Source organism: Serinus canaria, chromosome 12 (assembly GCF_022539315.1).
Source record: "Serinus canaria isolate serCan28SL12 chromosome 12, serCan2020, whole genome shotgun sequence".
NCBI lineage: Eukaryota > Metazoa > Chordata > Aves > Passeriformes > Fringillidae > Serinus > Serinus canaria.
Window position 1 is genome coordinate 14,862,189 of NC_066326.1, and position 14,090 is coordinate 14,876,278.

A 14,090-nucleotide genomic window follows, 5' to 3' on the forward strand; every position below is an offset into this window, starting at 1 on the left:
CAGCTTTTTGCTTTCCCTGCCAGAACAATGGAGGCTGCAGCCCCTTTGGGCTCTGCAAGTACACAGGCCCTGGCACTCGGAACTGCTCCTGCTCCTGGCACAGCATTGGAGATGGCTTCACCTGCCGTGGCAAAGTGCATCAGGTGAGAGGCCTGTGCTGCACCTTCTGTGTCCTCTGCCCTGCAGCACACTGCTCCCTCCTCTCCAGAGGGTGAGCAGACCTTGGTGTCACATTGACACAGGTGTGGTGTGGGAGAGGAGACAGGTGCTTTGAGCAAACTCTCCATAGATCATAGAGGTGTTTGGTGTGCCAGCTATGGGGACATGGCAAAGTGACTTTGCTCCAAAGGGAAGGAACACTCTACTGCTGTCAGCAACATTGGCCATACCTCCAAGGGACTGCTTGCTTCATGTCAGAAACAAATGGGAGTGATCTTGTTTTTTTCCCAAGACAACTCACTTTTGCCAAGTGGGATGAGGGCAGGTGTCCCCTGTGGCCATGACAGGACTTGGGACCCGGTCTGGAGGGCAGCAGTCTCTGTCCAGCTCTCTTGCCAGTATAATGGCTGTCCTTAGGCAAGCTGGTGACCTTTTCATGCAGTGGCAAATAAAGCAGTGCCCACAGCAGAGCCATGAGACAGGAGGTGGACTGTGTGTGCCTCTGCTCTTAGTGAAAACCAGTGTGGTGAGGAGAGGGCATTTCCCTTCCAGGGTGTGTCTGCCCTCTGGACAGCATCCCAGAGCTGGCAGTGGCAGCACAGTGAGATTAAAGCAGAGATTTTGTGAAGCACTCGAGGTGTCCCGTGAGAGCAGGGCAGCTGCCCATGAGAGGTGCTGCAGGACCAGCCAGTTTTCATCTTCTGGCCACTCCATCCTGCCCCACTCGTGAATGGTGCAGGCAGAGCTCACTGCAGCACCCATGTCACCTGTGCCTGCAGAGCAGGGAGGGAGGGAGGGAGGGATGATCACTGTGCTGTGCCAGGAGAACTGGTGTCTCTTGGGGTGGGAGAGTGACCTGGAGTGGAAGGAGCAGGTCACTGTGCTGGTTGGTGAGGAACCAGTGGAAGGGACCCTGCTAACCCAGCTGATTCCCTTTGTTTAAGGAGCTTGGAAGGATTCCAGATGCATCCATGTTCTTTAGGATGATACAGGTTGGTGACAGCTTTGTCCTTGTCTCTGTGTAGTAAATCCCACCTAGGGCTTTCTGCAAAGGGTCTTGCTAACTGGAACAATGTTTTCTGCTTCCCTTCCCACAAATGCTCTTCCAACACAGGCAGAAAGCATCAAAGAGCTCAGTGGGGCAGGGCCTTTCACTGTCTTCATCCCACAGACAGATTTCATAGGAAACACCACAGTGGTAAGTGCCCTCCCATGCCAAGTCTGCCAGGTGTTTGACAGCTCCAGTTGTGGCAATGTCCCCCTGGGACTGTTCTGCCCAGTGAATCAAGGCAAAGGGGCTGCACCACGGACAGTTATCCCCTGTTCTCCATCAGTGTAAAAGCAGAAGTTTGGAGGCATCTCACTGAGGAGACAACCTGGACAGGGGTGGACATATCTCCTCTTGTAAGGAGACCCTTGTTGGAGATGATGTCTTGTGGGCCTCAGAGGCACTGTGCCAGATCAGTGGGGTGTGATGGCTTTGGTGCCCATGGGGCTGGTAGCAACAAGGCTCCCATGCATCTCTGACAGACCCCTCACTCCTTCTCAGGAATGAGAGAATGGCAGCTTTTTGGTACCAGTGTAATGGAATATCCTAACCCCATCACTGACTTCTCAAGCTGGTTGAAATTTCCCAAAGCTCTCAAATGGTTTTGTGCCTTCAGTGTGTTTTGGGGGGAACATCTTCCCTTCAGGGATGAGTCAGAGGGAACTCAAGCAGTCCAGGTGTCCCTCACTGGGGTGGGGGGCCCTGTGTGCAAGGCAAAGTGCCCTGGGTGACCTCACTCCTGTTTTCTGTCTGTAGTTTGAGGAGTGGAAGAGCAGAGGCCTCCTCCGGGACCTGCTTCGCTACCACATGGTGGGCTGCCAGAAGCTGCTCTCCAGTGACCTGGAGGGCCAGGAGTCCCTTACATCTTTATCTGGCCACAAAATAAAGATCACAGTGAGCGAGGTACTTCCCTTTGCTGTCCCATTTGTCAGGATGTCCCTTCTCCTGTGGTGTGAAGGCTCTGTGGCCATGGCAGGTGACCTGCCCGGGCCCACAGGACAGCGCTGGCTCTGCAGGCCTCAGCAGGTCCCCTCTCTCTCAGAATAGCATCACTCTCAACGAGGAAGCCACAGTGCTCACCAGTGACATCGTGGGTGTGAACGGGGTCATTCACTTCATCAACAAGGTCCTCATTCCCAGTGAGCTGGTGGGCCAGAACATCTCAAAGCTCTCACAGGTGAGGCTGGAGCCGTGCCCTGCTGTCAGGGCTGTGCTGAGCTCAGGGACAGGCTCTCTCTTCCAGCAGAACTGCCTCAGCCCAAAGCTGCCTGGGCTGCTCTTCCTCCCTGTCCCTGCCAGCCTAGGGTTTGTCTGAGGCCACAGATTTGGCTTGTGAAGGTGACAGCATTTGTGGGATAGTTGGAACAGAAGGAGCCTTTTCTATCATGAGGGAACAACTGTTCTGGATGTAGGCAGGAGGATCTTGTCCCATGCCAACCATTTCACTCCTTTTCCAGCACAGAGCAGGTTGCAGCATGAGTTTGCCAATGTCTCTCCATGACTCCTTAAGCAAGCATTAGGGGCTTACAGAGCCTGCATTTTACAGAATATAACATATTTTCTGTGCAGCACAACAGAGTGCTGGAATTCATCCCAGCCTCCCATTGCAGTGTCTATCTAGGATGAATCAGAAAAGTGGTGGCTGCTGAATGCCAGCCCTTCCCAGGCCAAACCATCAGCATGATGGTGACAGAGACAAAATTGTGTTTAGCTACTGTAGTGGTTGCCTGTCTGGTTTCTCCCCTGCATCGCTGGTCCCGGATGGGGCACCCTCGGTGCCAGCTGTTTGCTTTCCTCCCTGTGCAGCAGAACATCACGGACGTGGCCGAGGCCTTTGGGTACACCATTTACAGCAAGCTGCTGCAGGTGAGCCGCTGCCCCCGCTGCCCTGGGGAGGTGCTGCGTGCCTGGGCACGGTCACGGCGGGCTCGGGGCTCCCCCCTGGTGTCGCTGTGCTGTCGAGCAGGACGCGGAGCTGCTGCCGCTGCTCGCTAACCCCGTGCACAGACCCTTCACGCTGCTCTGGCCCACGGACGCCGCCTTCAGCGCCCTCCCGGAGAGCGGGCAGAAGTTCCTGTACCGCAGGGAGCACCGCGACGTTCTGGCCTCCTACCTCAAAGCACACATCATCAGGGACACCAAGGTAAACGTGACAGCCTCGTAGCTGCCAGGGCCGCACGAGGTGCCACTGTCTGCAGTGGCTGTGTCGGAGTGACCTTGCCAAATGCTCTGCTGCCGTAGAGCACACAATGTATCCATTGTCTTGAGAAGACCCAAAGCTGTTTGAGCACTTGAGGCACCTACAGCATCATGGTGAACCTCTGGTGGCTGAGCTGAAACCTTCTGTCATCAGCTTCTGGGGAGCTGCAAGGGTCACAAACAGGATCTTGTGGACAGGGGTATGAGCGAGGGGAGAGTCCAGCTGAGCAAAGCCAGGCTCTGCTTTTTCACACTGGCCTCACTGTGCAGGAATCTGGGACTAACCCAGCACAACTGTGCTGTACCACCCACACCAGCTTCAGGGACTGCCACATCACACCCCTCTGAGGCTGGCCACTGACCCCTGCCCTCACCATGTCTTAACATGAACTGCCAGTTTTGCCAGTCTCTCCTTCACATTCTTCTTTTCCCCTCTTAGATTGTTGCTGGTAACGTGCCCCAGGTTGAAAGCATACGGACCATGCACGGCTCCACCATCTCATTCAGCTGCAGCAAAGCCCACGTGGTGAGTCTTGGTGATTCCAGGCTTGGCTTCCCATGGAGCAAGTGTCCCTGGGCATGGCCATGGGGCAACTGGTGCTTCTGGCAGGGAGTGGATACACAGCTGGGGTGCTTGCAGGCTGGGACACCCTCTTCCCTGGCTACAGCTGGGCTGTAGAGAGGCACAAGACATGGCCAGCTGGCAGGGTAGCACACAGGTGTCTGGTACCTGCCCATGAATGTCACAATGACCTGGCTGCATGGTGCCACAACCTTCAGAGAGCACGTGCTGCATGGACAGAGGCCATCCTTAAGAGAGGTGGCTGTGAAAAGTGTTAAATAGGAAGGGTGGTCAAGGACATGTGCACAGAGATTTTGGAGTTCTTGGAGTGAGCCATGGCAGCCCAAACCAAGTCACTTTTGGGTGGTGCAGCCAGGATGTGGGATGTACCAGAATCACAAGTTGCTTTCTTCTGTGTTAGGGGGAAATTCTGGTGGGGGACGGCGATGCCACCATCATCCAGAGGCACATGGAGTTCAATGGGGGCATTGCTTATGGCATTGATAGATTGCTGGAGCCACCGGATCTGGGATCTCGGTGTGACGAGTTCACCCTGACTGAGCTGCAGGTGAGCACCTGTGATGGGCTGAATGAGGATCTGGGCCACCCATGCAGCCCCCTGCCTGGGAACAGGGATCTCTGGAGGGCTTGCTGCCCTTCCTTGGCAAAGCTCTGGGCAGCCAAGAGAGGCAGCTGCACGTATTGAGTTGCTGTGAGGTTTCTTTCTCCCCTCCACAGGGATCTACAGAGAGCTGTGGACTCTGTGGCTTCGAGCCACCTTGCCCTGCTGGCTCCGTTCAACGGGTAAAGCTCACAGCTTTGTCACCAGGGAGGCCCATAGGGGATTGATGACAACCCCCATGTGCCCCTCATGTTTTAGCAGCACAATGAAGGCTCACCTGCATGTGGCAAGCCCTTGGCTCAGTCACATGGTCCATGCCTTGCCCCAAGTCATGCAGGAGCTGGACTGAAAAATATGGGGTCCAGTGGTCTTTGCTGGGTCAGTCCTGTGTGGGTGACAGTGTGGGTGGCTCTGGGTACTTTGTAGCAAAAAAGCTCAGTCTGGGTGTGGCTCAGGGATCCCATGATGAGCAGCTTTGGGAGGCAGTGGCTGTACCACTTTCTCACTGCTGGCTTCTGGCATGTCCCTGAGGTTCCTCTGGGGCTCCATTGTCACTAGCTCCAGCACATGTTAGGAAGCCTCTGTGGCTTGTCATAAAACTGAATGAGTGGCACAGGAAAAGTCAAGGTGAGTTGACAGTGACCAGTGTGGCAATCTCTGTGTTCTGCCTGTTTTCTCACAGGGGGAAACCAGGCGCTGCTACTATTATGGAAACCAGCTGCTGAGGAACACCTTCCTGTTCCACCACAACTCCCTGCTGCGGCCGGCGTGGCCACTGCACTCCTCGTGGGACCCCTTCAGGAGACACTTCTCTTCCAGGGGGCCTCTCAGACGAGGCTGCAGGAGGAGCTGCGTGTCCAGCCACTGGGTCCCGCAGTGCTGTGCCAACCACTATGGCCGGGACTGTAGGGGTAAGATCCACGCCCTCTGTCCCACCCCGGCCCTGTCCCCTGCGGGAAGGTGGCATTGCTGGTTCAGCACATTCAACATCCATGAGTGTGCTTCCCCGGAGAAGGGTGGGCAAAACCCCAGGCGGGGAGCCCCAGCCTGTCGAGGGTTCAGGGAGCAATATCCTGAGATTATGACAAGTTCCTTTTCCTTGGAGAATATCTTGCCTCTGTGAAGAGGCAAGATATTCTCCAAGGAAAGGGAGAGCCCTGGGCACAGGACTGCTGGGGGTAGCTGTCAGACATGTCACTCACCTCTAGACGTTCTCAATGGTCAACCATTCTCTGGCATCTGCCCTCTGTGCCATGGGTGGCTTTCACGTCCTTGGGTGAGTCTGCTGTTAGTGTGGGGCAGGACAGCACAGAGCCAGCACACCAGGCAGCGGGTGGCAAAGGGACCCTCCAGCACAGCGTCCCTTTGTCACCAGAGCCTCACTAAGGTGCCCCATTTGCAGCGTGCCCAGGAGGGCTGGAGGCGCCGTGCAACAACCGTGGCACCTGCGATGACAAAATCGGCGGCTCGGGGATGTGCAACTGCAGCCAGGAGTTCATCGGGACGGGCTGCGAGCTGTGCGCGCCCGGCAGATACGGCCCGGAGTGCCGAGGTACCGCGGCTGGGCGGGGCTGGGGCACCGCGCCTGCAGGACAGGGGCAGTGCTGGCCTCACCCCCCGCAGCCCACGGCTGATAAGGCCACAGCGTCAGAGCCCTCCTCGTTTGCTGAGCACAGCTGAGAGCCCCAGTTTGGAAAAAGTATTTCACCGTACTGTGAGCTGGGGGATGCAGAAGTTGTGATGAGCCCCGTACAGAAAGAGCATCACCTGGGACCTGTGCCCATGTGAGACAAAAGCAAAGAGAGGGAAAAGAGAGTCCTCCCATCCCAAACCAGGCCTCGCGGGGTCTCAAGAAATGTCTCAGAGTGAGAAACACATTCCAGAAACGTCCAGGGGAGAGGACTGATAGGGTACTGTGGGTTCAGGGGCTTCTCTTCCTCTGTGAAGGGCATGTATGACAGGGGGCAAGGACAGGCAGGAAGAGGTGTGTCAGGCTCCTGTCCCCACCTTCACACCTGTCCACAATGCCACATTTCTGCCATGTGGCTGTCCCAGGGCCCTTCCACCAAGGCATAAATGCTGTGTTTGTCCATTCCTCACAGAGTGCAACTGTACTGAGAATGGTGTGTGCAATGGAGGCCTGCACGGAGACGGCGTCTGCTTCTGTGCTGAGGGCTGGACTGGGGAGCGCTGTGAAATCAGACTGGGTGAGGGTGCTCAGCCATTCCCTGGGACCCACCTGCTGTTCCCTGGGACCTGCTGCCACATGGCTGCTTTCCCAGGAGCTGGGTAGCTCAAGCAGCTGTTCAGAAAGATCTCCAAAAAGGAGCTCTCAGTTGTGAGGCTCATCCCAAGATCTGCCACATGTTGTTGAATTTCACAAGGGTTGGGGTGCAAGGAAGGGATGGAGGAGAAAAGCTCTACTGGATCATGAGCAAGTCCCTAGCTCAGAGGTGCTCCAAGCAGGGCTCGAGGCTGAGGTGAAGATCTGAGGTGTGTTCGACGGAGTAACAAACCTCTGTGTTCGGGCAAGGCACCTGCAGAAGAGAACAAGGGGAGGGAAAGAGGTGGGACTGTGGGGCGGGTGGGCTGGGGCAGAGGCTGGTGGTGACAGCCGTGCCCGTGTCACAGCCCTGCGGTCACTGTGAGCCGGGTGTGTTCTGGTTTCAGTGGTGACACCCACCTGCTCTCCGCCGTGCCACGCCCAGGCCGCCTGCCGCGCCGGCAACCTCTGCGAGTGCGACCTGCACTACGAGGGGGACGGGAGAACGTGCTCAGGTACGGGCAGCCGCGGGGCTGGGGGCGGGACAGCTGGTGACCGTCTGCCGACCGCCACGTTGGGGTGACAGCTGGCAGGACAGCCAGGCTGACCCCCAGGACACCTCATGAGGTGGTTTACTTAACCTAGGACTTCCCTCCCGCAGTGATCGACATGTGCAGCCAGGACAACGGGGGCTGCGCCAGGCACGCACTGTGCTCACAAACGGGCGTGAACGTGTCTTGCGCCTGCAGCCCCGGCTACCGAGGGGACGGCTACATCTGCGAGCCCATCGACCGCTGTGCCGACGGCAGGAACGGGGACTGCAGCGAGCACGCCCTCTGCATCAGCACCGGCCCGGTGAGCACGGCCCCGAGGGCCGGGGACATCCATCTGCCTGGGAGAGCCGCCCAACTGGGTGCCCTGGGACAGCCATGTGACAGTGTCCCCCCTCCTGCAGTCCCCTGCCCCTCCTCTCCGGTGCCCTCATGTGCCGTGTTCATCCTGCGGGTGCTTACCACCAGGCAGGGGCTGTGATGCTCTGTCAGCTCTGGGGCTGAGGTTGTTTTCCCCTACTCCTCTGTGGAGCAAAAGCATGATTCAGCTGTGTCATTCCTGGGCTGGTTTGGGGGCTCCTGGATGGTCCTTCAAGGACAACGTTGGCCATTTTTGCAGAAGAACAAAAGCTGTTCACCACAGGCCAGAAGATGGGACTGGGAGCATGGTGTATTGTAAGAGTCAGGAGCCACATACCTCAAAGCTCAAACAAACAAACAGCAAGTGCCAAGGACTCTGTGACATTGCCTGGGTGTGGGCATAGGACAAGGCCATGAAAGATGGCCTTTCACAGAAAGATCTGTCACAGCCTCAGCAGGCTGTAGAGGCATTCTGAAGGCTCATCCCCATCCCCACAGGGATGCAAGGATCCCCAGCTGGCATGTGTGTGTTGGCACTCACACAACTGCCACCCTTCCCTTGTGCTGCAGAACGAGCGGCGCTGCGAGTGCAAGCAGGGCTATGTTGGTGACGGGATCCAGTGCCTGGAAGAGGTCGTGCCCCCCACGGACCGGTGCCTGGAGGCCAACGGGCAGTGCCACCAGGAGGCCATCTGCACTGACCTGCACTTCCACGGTGAGTGTGCTCAGCCCTGCTGGGCCAGGGATGGTGTTCCATGGAGAGGCCACATTCCCTCATCCTTCACCTTTGGCCTGGAGCTCCCCTCAAGAGGGTGGGATGGCCAAGGGGACAGGGACTCATCTGTGTTCCTTGCCATGGTTTTCACATTTCCCTTTTCCCTACATGTCATATCCTTGTCTGCTCCATGTGATGTGGCTTCTGGTGGCAGTGCCTCCAGTGTGGAAGGCGAGAAGCTCAGAGGAAGCCTCTCCCTCACTTGTGCCTTGTCCACATCCCACCCTCCTTGGCAGTGCTGCCCACGGTCACACAGGGACCCACGTGGCTGCCCAGGGAGGCTGCTCAATGTGTCCTGTACTGATGCTCCTGGGCTCTGGTATTTTACAGATAAGACCATGGGTGTGTTTCACCTGCAGTCACCCCGAAAAAAGTACGACTTCACCTACGAGCAGGCTCAGGCAGCCTGTGCTGCAGAAGGTGCTTCCCTGGCCACATTCCAGCAGCTGGCAGCAGCACAGCAGGTCAGGGCAGGGGTGGTTCTCTCCCCTGTGGGGCTGGGACAGGCCATGCATCTCCCAGGGCCTGGGCCAGCCCAGGGGTGACATGTGGCTGGGTAACCTCTCAACCCCTCAGTGAGGCCCTGTTGCTCCATCTACATCCATGAAACAGAAGGGATGGTGGGTCTTGCCAGGCACACTGGAATGAGACTTGTGACCGTGCCCAACACTTTGGGTGTTGGGGGTATAGTGGATGAGGCACAATGGGAATGTTCATTGGAGAGGAAAATCTGGGACAGAGCTATTTTCAATCTAGTAATTTATTTTCCTCTTCTAGATGGGATTCCATCTGTGCTTGGTGGGTTGGCTGGACAATGGCACAGCTGGATACCCCACAGCCTACCCCAACCCCAGCTGTGGGTCCAGCCGTGTGGGCATTGTGGACTATGGCTCCCGAAGCAACCTGAGCGAGACCTGGGATGCGTTCTGCTACCGGGAGAAGGGTGAGGGTGCCAGCACTTTCCCTGGGGACAGTCCTGTGTCAGGGCAGCAGGCAGGGAACTGCCCTGGAGCATGAGGGCAGGTGGGCACACCCCCTCTACCCATGCCCATGTCCAGAGGGAACATGATGAGAGTACCAGAAATCAAAAGGTGCTTGGTGCAGCCAGCACTGGTGAGTCCCATCACAGCCTGGTGTTCCTTTGCAGACGTGACCTGCACCTGCCGTGATGGCTTTGTGGGAGATGGGTACTGGTGCAGTGGGAAACTGCCCGATGTGCTTGCAGACCAGGACCGCTTCTCCACCTTCTATTCTGTAAGCAACGCTCTCCTGGGGCTGCAGGAGCAGCGAGGCCGAGGGAGGGATCAGCTGGGACAGGGAGGAGTTGGGGTTTGGTCTGCAAGGTAGAGGCTACAGACACAGAGGGGATTTCTTTCCAGGGCTGGGGGTTCCTGGGCTGGGGAAGGGGATGGCATTGTGCTGCCAGCAATGTGCTGATGGGGAAGATCTCCCATCTCTTCCAGATGTTGCTCAATTTTGCCAATGACACAGAAGAAGGACTGGATTTTTTCATGTATTTGTCTGATGTCTCTGCTCCCAAAACTCTCTTTGCCCCTCTGAATTCTGGCTTTGCAGACAATGAGGTAAGCAAGCAGGGTTGAACTATCAGAGCCCCAGAGGAGAGCAGGTGTCACTAAAGCTAGCATGACAGTGAAATAGCCTGGGGAAGGAGGAGGAATGTGGGTCAGAGAGGACCAGTGGATTGGAGGTCTCTAGTCCAACCATTCCCTCAGAAAAGCCATTTAGGTCAGGATGCTCAGAGCCTTCTCCAGCTGAGCTTTGACAATCCTAAGGGTGGCAAATCCCCTCTGCTCTGACAGTTCTGTTCTGTGCTATCTGTGAATGGAGCTGTCTGTGGCCATGAGAGAGCCTGGGCTTGGCTGGGGGGACTGCACAGTAACAGGGAAGATGAGGGACCAGCTCATCCATTTCTCACCCCTGTGCACTGGTGCTTAAACAGACACTGACAGGAGAAGAATTGAAGCTCCATGTGTCATCCAGCAACGTCATCCTCTTCAGCTTCAACCTCACAATAGGCACCATCATCCCATCCCAGTCTGGATACGACCTCCATGTATCAGAGCTCACAGCAAGCAACAGTACAAAGCACTCAGTAGGTTTAGCCCTGGCAGAGGGCAAAAAACACCACAAGTTTTCACCACATCTCTTTTGAGACAGGGAATGATGGGGAGCCTTTCTGGGCAGGTGACATCATCTGTGTCCTGTGCTGTAGGACGCCAAGGGGATCAATGACACGATGATAGTGGAGTGGGACATCATAGCTTTCAATGGCATCATTCACGTGATAGCAGAGCCACTGAGGATTCCACCGCCCCTTGTTCACCTTGGCCAGGTGAGTCTGGGCACGAACAGGGCTGGCATCAGGCCTGGGGCTGGGGATGATGTGACAGAGTCATCCCGAGAACTGGCCTTGTCCTCTGCTCCTGGCACGGCTCATTTTGGGAGGGCTGCCCACGGCCCCACTGCGGAGCAGCGGCAGGGGCGATGCCATCGCTGTGCCGGGACAGCGCCGTCAGGGGGCCGCTGTTTTGGCGCAGGTGAACGGTGCGGCGCGCGGGCCGGGCTCCGTGGCCACGGGGACGTTGTCAGCGCTGGGCTTCGCGCTGGCGCTGCTTGCCGGTGCCGGCGTCGCCTACTACTGCGTGAAGAGGCGGCGGCAGCAGGGGCAGTTCGGGTACTATCAGGTACGGCCGAGTGGGGAACGCGACGGGGGCCGAGGGCGGTGGATGGAGCCGGGGGGTCGGGCGGATCGGCCGGGGCCGGTGCCGGTGCGGGGTCCCGGTGGCTGCGCGTGAGAGGGCGGGCCGCCAGGGGGAGCCCGTGGACGACAACGGGCAGGGGGTGGGCGGGGCTTTCCCGGCCCGGTGCCGCAGCACCGCCCACCCGCCACTCCCGCTGCAGGCCGATCTCCGCGGGGACGAGGAGCAGGAGGAAGAGGAGGAGGAGGCGCGGCCCCGGCAGGAGCGCGCGGGCCCGCGCACCGCCAGGCCCCGCCCTCAGCGGCCGCTCGTGGCCATCCCCAACCCGCTGTACGGCGGCCACGCCCCCGACTACGAACCGCTGCACGTGAGCCACGCCCCGCCCTGTCCCCGCCCCCTCCTCCCCGCCCCGCGCTCACGCTGCGCTCTCTGCCCCGCAGGACCCGCCCCTGGCGGACGCCGGCACCGACCCCCGCGGGTTTCCGCAGTGACCCCGCGCGGCCCCGACCGGACCGCACCGCACCGCACCGCGGGGAAATAAACAGCTCAGCGCCACCGGCTGTGCCTGCGCCTGCCTCGCCGCCCCGGCCCCGGCCTCCCACCGCCCGCCCCGCCGGTACCGGCCGCCCCCAGCAGGTGGGAGCTCCAGCCCCTCGTGGCCCCGCCCATGCCTGTTATAGCCCCGTACGAGGTGGTGCCTCCCCAAGCCTCCAGCGCCCAGAGCCCAGTTCAGCCGTTCCCAGGGACGTACGGCCCTCGGTGTTCACGTGCAGCATCCTCCGGGGCCCGCCGGGCCTTGGTCCCATGCCCTCACACTGCCCCGTAGTCAGGTACGAGTCTCGTCAGTCACCACCCCGAGCACTCTTTGGGGCACTCTTTCCGGTGCCCCCGGCCTGCGCTGCCGCTCTAAGGGCGCCACTGCCCCTTGCTGATGGCCCCAGCCTCGCTCTTCAGCCCAGGCTGCCCTTGGTCGCACCCCCAGGGCAGGCAGAGGAGCCCCGCGAGCGCAGTGAGCGGGTTAGTCAGTTAGTGACACATGCTGCAGACGTTTATTGAGCTACACACTACACACCGCACAAAGACAAGTGCACATGCACCTACTACAGGTGTTTGATTAGAGCAGCCACGTTAACAGATTGTCCAAGCCACTGAGTTGAGCACAAGGCATCTTGAAAGTAGTGCAACAGGCTGGCACATGGCACAAAGACAAGGCAGTATCACACAGATGACAGACTGACAGGCCAGCCTGGCACAGCACTGGGGAGGAACAGATAGGAGAAGAGTGTGTGTGTGTGTGTGTGTGTGTGTGTGTGTGTGTGTGTGTGTGTGTGTGTGACTCACTGAGGGTTGCTGACACACACAGCACCTTTCTCTGAGTCACAGGTCCTGGCACAGGGTCCTCCACACCGCCCTGGTTCCTCTTCCTCAGCTGCCCCCACGCTGACACACCCAGCCCCTACAGCCATCACCAAAGCCCAGTGCTCACACGTCCCTGGTGCCAAGCTCCCTCCAAACCCACAGCCCTTACCCACTCTACAGTCACTCACTCACCTCCTCTGTGACTGCTCACTGCCAGGCCCTCCTTCCTCTGTCACCTCAACACCAACTGCCCCTGAGCAAGCTGGCACTGGCACCCTTGTTACCATCTGCAAATGGTGCAGCAGTGAGGGGAGGAGAAGGAGGACCAAGGCAATCACCATTGCCACCCCTTCATCCTATAGCAATCACTTCCCCCATACAAACCAGCTTTCTGAGGGCATAAGCTCCTGGCTCTTAGGGCCAACCACAGTGGCACAAACTCCCAACACCTCCTTTCCACCCCACCTGCCCTCTGCCCCTCTCCAACACCCTGCATGGCCCTGGGCAGAACCAGCAAGGCCCTGAGCCAGTGCAAAGCCCACTTTCTGCACCTCACATCCTAAACCAGCTCTCATCTTCCTGGGCCTCCTGACTGTCACTCTTGTCCCATCCTATAGACTCTGGCATCACTATTAGCATCTCTTTGCTCTTCCTCCTGCTGAGGAGGCACCACAGGGCTTTGTCTGGCCATGCTCCCCACAGCACTTCACACTCGCTCCCTCCCCAAACATCCTCACGTGCCCCTCCAGCCACCTTAGGCCACATCTCAGTGAGCACATATGGAATGTCACCACCTCTGCTGCCAGCCCTGCACCTTCCCTGAAGGGCTGAACATATCCCTCTGCAGCTCACAGCAGACCACACCACATCAATTGCCTAAGTATTGATGTCACATGGCACCAAACCCCAAAATAGCAACAGTGCACAGCCTTAAGCTTTCTCAAAAAGCAGCCATGTCTGCAGACAGTAACTCTGAGACCCTGTGATCTACTCCCACACTCAAGGCTTGCACATCCTGCCCAGTGACCCAGCAGAGTCCCCAGCTGCACAGACCAGTCTGGTAGGGAGCTGGACAGGTAATGCTGGTGCTGCTTTGTCATGTGATGCACGCACTGATGGGCTTGAGTGGTTGCCCAGCTGGCAGCCCTGACCCTCCCTGTCCATCTGCAGAGTCACTCATGCTGCAGTCCCAGGCTATGAGGGCAGCTATAGACCTGACACACCTTGTCACACCTCCCATGGGTTGTTGTCACCAAGCACTGGAGATGTGAAGCTCCATGCCTGAGCCACGTGTCTGGGCACAGAGCAGGAAGGGTGAGTGTCCCACACCAGCACTGGTCCCTCCATCTCACCTACTCCTAGAGAGGACTCCCTGCACAAGCACCCATCCTCTGTCCAGCCTGCAATGCACTTCAGGGAAAGGGATGGAGCCAGTGAAGGGAGGAAATAAACACACCATCTACACACATACG

The 14,090-nt window shown here is 58.2% G+C and overlaps 1 protein-coding gene across 5 annotated transcripts in view; it reads left to right on the forward strand.

Moving 5' to 3' along the window:
- STAB1 (stabilin 1) overlaps positions 1-14,086 on the forward strand; it is a 54,792-nt gene extending 40,706 nt beyond the window's left edge. For 3 of the 5 annotated variants that reach the window (XM_030228144.2, XM_030228146.2, XM_030228145.2), the window contains 25 exons: positions 24-143; positions 1,104-1,151; positions 1,274-1,357; positions 1,964-2,110; positions 2,250-2,384; positions 3,014-3,073; positions 3,174-3,350; positions 3,846-3,932; positions 4,390-4,536; positions 4,707-4,772; positions 5,273-5,501; positions 5,993-6,142; positions 6,693-6,797; positions 7,261-7,368; positions 7,515-7,708; positions 8,335-8,479; positions 8,870-9,003; positions 9,317-9,482; positions 9,687-9,793; positions 10,003-10,122; positions 10,500-10,652; positions 10,773-10,892; positions 11,098-11,244; positions 11,462-11,626; positions 11,700-14,086. In XM_030228144.2, coding sequence (XP_030084004.2) covers positions 24-143; positions 1,104-1,151; positions 1,274-1,357; positions 1,964-2,110; positions 2,250-2,384; positions 3,014-3,073; positions 3,174-3,350; positions 3,846-3,932; positions 4,390-4,536; positions 4,707-4,772; positions 5,273-5,501; positions 5,993-6,142; positions 6,693-6,797; positions 7,261-7,368; positions 7,515-7,708; positions 8,335-8,479; positions 8,870-9,003; positions 9,317-9,482; positions 9,687-9,793; positions 10,003-10,122; positions 10,500-10,652; positions 10,773-10,892; positions 11,098-11,244; positions 11,462-11,626; positions 11,700-11,750 — 3,165 coding nt within the window. In that variant the 3' untranslated portion in view covers positions 11,751-14,086. Of the gene's footprint in view, positions 1-23; positions 144-1,103; positions 1,152-1,273; positions 1,358-1,963; positions 2,111-2,249; positions 2,385-3,013; positions 3,074-3,173; positions 3,351-3,845; positions 3,933-4,389; positions 4,537-4,706; positions 4,773-5,272; positions 5,502-5,992; positions 6,143-6,692; positions 6,798-7,260; positions 7,369-7,514; positions 7,709-8,334; positions 8,480-8,869; positions 9,004-9,316; positions 9,483-9,686; positions 9,794-10,002; positions 10,123-10,499; positions 10,653-10,744; positions 10,893-11,097; positions 11,245-11,461; positions 11,627-11,699 lie in introns of those variants that run through there. The other 2 variants (XM_030228147.2, XR_007778601.1) reach the window with 2 other exon arrangements.
- The last annotated feature ends 4 nt before the right edge of the window (positions 14,087-14,090 follow it).